Raw genomic sequence first — 8,329 nt, forward strand, 5'->3', positions numbered from 1 at the left:
ATTGCTCCACTGTACTTCCCAAGGCCACTGGTTTTGTCCAGTGTCTTTTACAGCTGTACCTAGATCTTCCTGTAGCTGAAAATGGCAACTGAAAGGAAAGATAAGGAGGAGCTCATGCAGCCACAGCAAGGTAAAATAGAAATAAGGAAATCTTGAGCAAGGAGATACCTTATCAAAAAGGACCTAAATAATGTGTACTGTTTGAAAGAAGAGAGGGGAAAAAGATAAAGCTAAGTCTGAACTGTGAATGGTGTAGTGGATTATTTCCCCTATGGAGTTCATGTTGCAAAATTTGATGTACACTTGGTCCCACAGGCCATATTTAAGTAAATTGTTCTTCTAGGGATAGGTCTGGTTTCAGTGGTGATCAAATAAACAATTATTGTGGTGCAAGGGGAGAATAATAGCTTCTGGCAGGGGGCAGGGAAGGAGCAGCTGGAGGCAATAATTACTAAACTCAGATGTGAATTTAATGGACTAGTCCAACTAGCCAGAGTTTTAGGAACAACAAACATGAAATAAAAGAATACACATTTTTAAAAAATTTGAATCTCTATGAAGGCTGAACTTTTCGTGTCTGTTTTGACAGACAAAATATGTCAGCATAGAATGATTCAGTAAAACATTAAGGATCTTTGCAATGGAAACACTTGGAGGGGGAACTGTAGGATAAACTGAAATGCTGGGTTATTTTTACTGCAACATTTTGCTGATGTTTCTCTCTTAAGCTAGATCGCTTCAGTGATTGTTTGTGGTGTCACACTGGGGCAACAAACTGCAGCTCAGGGATAGGAATGAGCAACTCTGCGTAGGAACCTCTTAAGTCACATCTCCGTCACAGAAACTGTTGGGAAATGGGGAAAAAACTCACAGTTTTTATGAAGAGGAGTCAATGGAGTTTAGTTAAGGTTGCAAGAGGTGGTATATACATAGACATGCTGCAACAGGACCTGTGTGATCTATTCAATACAAGCACAAATCCTGCCTGAAACAGCAGTCTCTCAGGACATGTGTTATAGTATGTAGGTTTTGACAGTAGTGCCAGTTTTGGGAGTACTTGCTCTTGGCTGCTTCTTCCTTCCCCTGTACTGGAGCTCACCATCTGCTTCATCTGTGCTGATGTAGCTTGGGCAGGCTGCATCATGAGCAAAGTCAAGCAATTAATCCATGTTTTAAAAAGGTTAATTTGAATGAATTTGGGAGTAGGTGACAAGGGACTGCCAGGGGCACAGTGGTAAAAGAGAATGGGAGATGCCTAATGTTAGTACTGGCAGTGAATGTGCAATGAGAAAAACTGACCTGCTGTAAAATCTGCTGAGATACACGGAAGAGCAAATCTGAAATCGTGATTAGATCCTAGAGTGAAGCCAGAATAAATAGTAGAATTCTACTTACAGTGAGCATCAGAAGCTGTGTATTAGTTTGACCTTTCTGCAGGCTGCAGAAATCCTGTGAATTCTGAAGAAAATATAGATTTGCTTTGGTCGATGAAGCCTTTGTTTAGGTGTATCTGTATCCCTGTGTCTCAGATTGCCTGTATCTGACAGTTTGAAGTGGTGTGAGGCTCAAAACTTTATTTATTGAATTTCTAACTTTAATTAGTTGGAGTTAGCATCAACCAGAAACTTTTAAGTGTCTCTGGTTGAGAGAAGGGGGAATGAGGAGCATATATGTAAGGAATGACCATTAGCAAAATGCTGCTTGCTTCAGAGTAGAACAGTTTCCCATTCCTCTGTATCCATTCCCAAAGAAGTAATTCCTGCATAACATCTCTCTGGAGGACAATGGAGAACACAGAGGCAGAGTTGCTCAGCTGGCAGCTGATAGGCAGCTCTGGCACTGGCATAGAGAGAGGTACAGCCCAATTACCTTGGGCTGGAGGAGAGGTCAGTTCCATAGAGAAAGCAGAGCAATGCATTTTTTATTTTAGTACATGTTTATATTGCACTGTGTAGTTTATTTTCACTTCCACCTCCCTTTTTTAAATGGATACAGCATACAACTGTTATACATTTGAATCATTTTGTATTACTTTGGTCCTGTCTGCAATTGTACTTACTTTCTTTTTATTCAGTGCTTCTGTGCCACAATTTTTTGTGAAGTCAGATTTATCAAGCTTTTACATATGCACTGGGGATTAACAGAATGGACAATTTCCACAAAACACATTTCTAAACACATTTTATAAATTTAGTTTCAGTGTCATAATGAAGAACTTGCTTAGGCTCTTAAGGAATGACAGAGCAGTTTTTAAGTGCTTCATGTGCTGCAGCACTTGATGTAAGCGAAAGCTGCTTATCTAAACCCCTGACATTTAATGTAGCTTTGCTTCTCAATTCATATGAACCGAATAAATTAGAAAAATAATTCCCTTGGTCTTGAATGTGAAAATGAGTTCAGTTATTTGTGATGTTGCCAGTCAATCATGGTATTCTGTATATATATTTCCTTATTTTGACAGAACTGGTATTTGACCTAATTGTTACACAACTGTTAAATGATATTGATGTTGATACCTCTGTCAGAAAGAGGTGTTAAACTAGATCTTACCAGAGGGAGTAGGGGTTTTTTTAATGTTATTCCAAATTAAGTTTCCCCCAAAATTTATATATTAATTAAGAATTAAAGGTGAGAAGTAATTTAAGGGGTATCCATGGTTTTAAAGTCATTACATAATGAAGGTAGTTTTTCAGTGTCATAGATCATAAAATAGAGCTAGCTGTAAGCAAAAGTAGGACCGGAGAGACATAGTGAGATAAGCATCTTCTTGGCATGTATGATTTTGAAAATGAGACTTGGTAGTATGATACAAATTTTTGCCCCCTTTGTCTTTAGAATTCAATATACTGATTTTTAGAATATTTGGGTTTTTGTTTGGGAGGCTCACATATATAAATATGTATATTTATGTATATTACAGAGTTTTGAAACAATAATTGTATTAAACGATTGATTATAGCAAAAGGGTTATAGATGGTGTTTATTCTATAGCTGTTTGGGTTCATTAATTCAAAAGGACCAGTGAGACCATGTTTTCTGTGACTTCATTTTAAAGACCAGTCAGCCTTAAGAGGAGTTCAGTCCTCACTATTGAATGTTCAAATTCAGCTCAAGTGACTCTGTGTGTATCTGTTAACATTGCAGGTTTGTTTTTTTAATTCAATATACAGAGAATCATAAAGATACGACCAAAAGTGTTCTTCTAATCCTCCTCTTGTATGACTGCTTCTGTGTGTTAAAATTCATATCACAGATGACTCCTGGTGGTGCCTTATGTAGAGAGAAGTCTTAGTCTTCAAGACGTAGGTAACTGTGTAGAGAGGGTCTCCTTCCAAAAGTAGCATCATGTTTATGTGCCTCAGAGATGATTAACTGGTTGAGTCCCCAAAGCTGTTAGAGGGTGCTAAGGATCCTGTGTATGCACCCACATCCCACCACATGTGGACAACCTTTTCCAGTATGTGGTCTGCAGGAGCTCCGTTTGTGCCGTGTGTGTGATGGATGGCACCAAGGGAGAGTTGGTGCTTTCACAGAGGCATCAGCTCAGCTAAAGGAGTAGTCTGTGCCAGCTGGACGAGAGTTGGATCATAGAAAGGATTTGGTGCTCTTGGAAGAGAGGCAATAATCGGACACAACAGTAGTTAACCAGCTGTGCTCTGAAAGGGCAGAGCTGAGACAGAGGAGAGCTTGACTGTCTTGCTGTATGTTTCTTTCCTCCACCAGATTCTGTTTGTACAGAAATTGGGCACTTGCTGCAGGATTTAAAAAAGCCTCCCTGGGAAACTGTGGTTCATGGTGTCTTGCAGAACAACCAAATGGAGGAGAGTGAGGCTGTGTTTTTGGGGGTAGATCTTAATAAGGATGTATTTATATTTTCAATACAACTATCGAGCACTTCATCAGTTGTGGTTTACCTGCAGGACAGTTAAAATTGCTATACCAATTCATGTACCAAAGCATGAAGCTAACTTTGAAACTGTAGCAGGTGGATATATTTTGATTTCCTGATGTTCTCAGGTGGTTTTTGTGGAGGGCTCAGTGAAGTGCCACATGGCGTAGAGGTCTATGGCTGCCCTAAATAGGGGAAGCTCCTACCAGGAGGGGAAGAATTGTTTTTCCTGCAGTTTCTGGCCAGTGAGAAGAATGACAAAAGAGGAGGAAAGAAAGATGAAAAAGCCTAAGGAGTGATAGAAAATGGCCTTCCAGAAGGACAGCATTTCAGTCACGGGGCAGAAGGAACTCACAGCCTGTGATGCTTTCCTTTGCACCACTGCTGTCTGTCCATGAGAAGCTGTAGAGGACTCTGTATTGCATGGGAGATTTGAATGAGTTGGACTAGGACTGCACAGATAACCAGCAACCAGCACTGTTTGCAAATGGGAACAAGAACCCAAACAGCTCTTTCTGTCGCACGTGTTGCAGAAGGGGAAAGATGACAAGGGAGAATGTGTACCATGTTGTACCAGCAGCTCCTGCTCAAGATCTCCATTACGCTCCATATTAGTTAAAGAGGGGAGAATGATTTTTAACCATTTGATTTTTTTTGCCATTTGACTCAGTTGTTGAACCTGAAGAATAATGTTGTTTGGAATTTTGTTAAATAGTGCTACACAAAGCTAGAAAACTACTATCTCTCCTATCTGCAAGCATTTTCTGCCTTTAAGTATGGGACTACAAGGTGATGTTATGTCATTCAGTGAATCTGGATGGTTCAAAAGTTTGCAGTATCTCTGTGCTTATTTGCTGTCCTTCTAGCCATATGGGGTTTTTAATAAAGACTGTGTGTAAAATTGCATAATCCCTGTCATGGCTTCTTGAGCCTTCATTTCTTTACGTGAAGGAAATCAGTATATTTTCTAAGGTCTCTCTTTTCCAGGAGGCACAGTCCTTGTAACATTAAAAGCAATTTGAGGATTCATTATTGTTACAGCATGGATATATATATTTATTTTTAAAATACCATACTTTTGTAAAACAGTTAAATTGTTTGAGTGTTCCTTGACACTCTACATAGACATAATGAGTTCAGGCAGTTTTGAAAAGTTTTAAAACACTGTAATAAGAATCAGGTGCCCAAGTGATAACTTCCTCATGAGTAACATTAAATGGTTTTAATATTGAGATCAGTTAGTGAATTGTCAGGTACTTGGCTTCTATAAGCTTGATCTCAAATGTAATACTATTTAAAATAAAATATGAAAATGGGTTTATAGTATCAGAAGTGATTTTCTTTTGGTTTTATTTCCAGGCTGGTAAGTGAAGAGCTGCCAGAAGTTCCTGTGCTTTACAGAGATGTCTCGTCCCTTTTGCTTATCCAGATTTTAACCATGCCTCAACCATTGCACAAAGGTATGTTAGAAAAATATATATACTTAAATTATTATGTAAATGAGGCTGCATTTGTGACGATTCTCAGGATGGTAAATCATAGCTGGTCTACTGTTTATTCTAAAATAATGTTTCTGCCTTATCTACAGAAGATGGCATTGAACAGAAATTTTTGTTCTGGGTTGATAGCTTTATCTGTGTCCCCTGTCTTTTTACCTTATCAGTCAGCTATTCATTAAAGATACAAGAGCTGAGCAAAAACTATTAAGTATTTCTACTGAAGGAAAAGTGTCCTTTATTTGACCTTCATCTCTTTGCTTAAGGGGGCAGCTCAATACTTGAAGTTGAACTGAGTGCCTAAGGGTGAAAGATTGTAATTTAATTTGAATTTCAGAGTTTAAATTGCAGCAGTCTTGCATAAGAAGAGGTCATATATGAAGATAATAACTGCTGTAATGCAGCAACTTCAATAGAGGCAGTATATAGTATAATTGTGAATATTAAAGAACTAAATTTTTCATTACTAAAATCAAAACTGTTTAAAAACCTAAATTTCTTTTTCTTTGTAAAAGGAACAACTGAACCTGGTTCATCTTGCTAATAGACAGTGTATGTTCCAGAATAGGGGTTAGTTCAGACCTCTGGTCTCTGGCTTGATTATTTGTAACGATACATTTATTTTAAAATGAGGACAAACAAAACAAGTATCACTTTACTACTTCACTGACAACAAACAGAATATCTCCTTTGGGATCTGTGTGGCAATTTTGATATCTACTGAGTTTTGTTAATTTTTGAGTAGGAGCTGTTCTGCTCTTGACATATACACCTAAGTTATGATGTATAGTAGAAATTCTGTTTCCCCTTAAGAGGAGTCCTCACTATTGAATGTTCAAATTCAGCTCAAGTGACTCCGTGTGTATCTGTTAACATTGCGGGTTTGGTTTTTTAATTCAATATACAGAGAATCATAGAATTATTTAGGTAGGAAAAGACCTTTAAGATCATTGAGTCCAACTGTTAAGTACATATTTAAGGATTAAGTATGTCCAATAGATTATTAGAATAAGAAAATATGAAAAGAATAAAAAACTTTTGCATAGGAAGGCTATTGTCAAAAATATACTTTTTTATTTTTTAAACTACAGTTTAACTTAACTTCATTGGAAGGACTTAATAAAATCAGTAAATAAAAGTTTAAGGAGGCTAACATCTGAAATTCAGGGAAGGGAGTGTTGAAGCCAAAGTACAAACCAGTGGTCTCTTTGTAGTCAATATTCAAGCATGGGATACCACCATTTATGAAAGTATACCTTATCCTAGAAGAGACAACATCCAATTAATATTAAGGCATCCTATGGAGAATTCTGGGAAATGCCACATATCAACAGCACATTTTGCCTTTGCTCTTAGGCTTACTGTATGTTGCAGTTGAAAGGGAAATGGCAAGTGGTAGAAAGTAGATGAATGTAACCAGTTCAAATCTATGAAGCATTAAATTGGAAATAAATTGCCATTCATCTTCTTAATTTTTGTTTTGTCCAAATATAACAAATTTGTTTAGAACTTTTACAGTGGGTGTGTAGGTCCCAGAGTCAAATTCGACATCATTAATTCTCGGTAGAGGGCTGAGGCATAACTAAGGTAAAATGGCTTGTGCAGTGTCACATGACAAGCACAAGGTCACTGATAGGGGCGAACAAAATCTGTGTGCTCCTACTGCTTCCTGAACTGTCCGTGCTGCTTTGGCATTGTGGTGGGGTGCAGGAACTGTGGACTTGGCTGTACAATGATATACAGACAGGAGGTGGATGCCTCTGTGTACTGGCAGATATATTTCCAGATATATTCTTTAGCAATAGACTTAACTGTATTGTCCTGTGTCCTTCCAGGAAACTAGAACTGGTCATCAAATACTACATCTCTTTCATGTTTGTACTCAAAATCGGTTTTGTTGACACTGTGTTTTGTTAAGAAGACTGAGTGCTCTGTAAGGAGGGCTCAAACCTCGTCTCTTGCCCTTCAGATGTAACCCTGGGAATTGCATTAACTACCCTATTAACTGTTGGATAGGTGGTATCTTTTTCAATCTGGCATCGATTAAAGCAATAAAAATGTCATTACTGTTCAGCCTCTTCATTCAGAGGAGAAAATTGATCTGAACCCATGAGAAAGAATGAAGACTACTACGGAAAAAACGTGGTGGAGATCAGAGCATTTACAAGCATTAACCAATTTACAGAGGAGGGAATGAGGTTGATAGTGTTTACCTCCTGTGTAGTGTAGCTGGCAAAATAAACGTTGTGTTCAAGATACTAAAACCATTTGTGAAACTTCTTTTTGTTTGAGTTTCACATTAGAACATGGACAGAGGTTTTACAGGCTTCAAATGTTCAGCATTTTGAAATTGTACAAGACTAGATAAATAATAATCCACATAAGAAGTTTCTGCTTCAATTCTGTGGCAGTTGTGCAGAGGATGGACAGTGTTCATGATATGGTGGATTGGGATTCCATACAAAACAAAGATTTTGGGTTTAGCTCCTTTCTTACAGAAATAACAAATGGTGGTGTATGTACAGAAATGGAGAGAGTGGCTTGGTGGTTATCAGAACTTAAATCTGTCCTTGTAAATTGAATTCAACACCCCGCCACCAGTCCTTTCTGCAATGCAATTTCTGGATGTTAAAGAAGCAGTTTAATTAAAATTGGACATTCTACTTTGTTACCATCAATTGTAAAAAGTTTTATTTTCCCTGCACCTGTCTTGGGACCCCCAAGTCCAGATTTCTAGAAGTGTAGAGTGTTTGTAGCTTGTGATTTCAGTTTCTGCATTGCATTGAATATAAAAAAATATCATTATAGAGTACTTAAAAACTGGGGTCTGGGTGAACAGGAGTGAGCCTGAGGCCAGTAGGTGCATAGAATTGGTGGTCATTGGGCCAGCAATGGCCTAGTGCTGTGCTTGGTGCCACACATGCCAGGAGGGCCATGAATCAGT

At 38.1% G+C, this 8,329-nt stretch overlaps 1 protein-coding gene across 6 annotated transcripts in view; it reads left to right on the forward strand.

Annotated features, from left to right (window-relative positions):
* The window catches only part of UBR3 (ubiquitin protein ligase E3 component n-recognin 3), a 103,648-nt gene that overhangs the window by 82,304 nt on the left and 13,015 nt on the right, over positions 1–8,329 (forward strand). For all 6 annotated transcript variants that reach the window (XM_027733546.2, XM_027733547.2, XM_027733548.2 and 3 more), the window contains one exon: positions 5,249–5,349. In XM_027733546.2, the coding sequence (XP_027589347.1) occupies positions 5,249–5,349 (101 nt within the window). The remainder of the gene's footprint in view (positions 1–5,248; positions 5,350–8,329) is intronic.

This window comes from Pipra filicauda, unplaced genomic scaffold (assembly GCF_003945595.2).
Source record: "Pipra filicauda isolate LSUMZ 115617 unplaced genomic scaffold, ASM394559v2 scaffold5_size6683894_pilon, whole genome shotgun sequence".
In the NCBI taxonomy this organism is placed as follows: Eukaryota; Metazoa; Chordata; class Aves; order Passeriformes; family Pipridae; genus Pipra; species Pipra filicauda.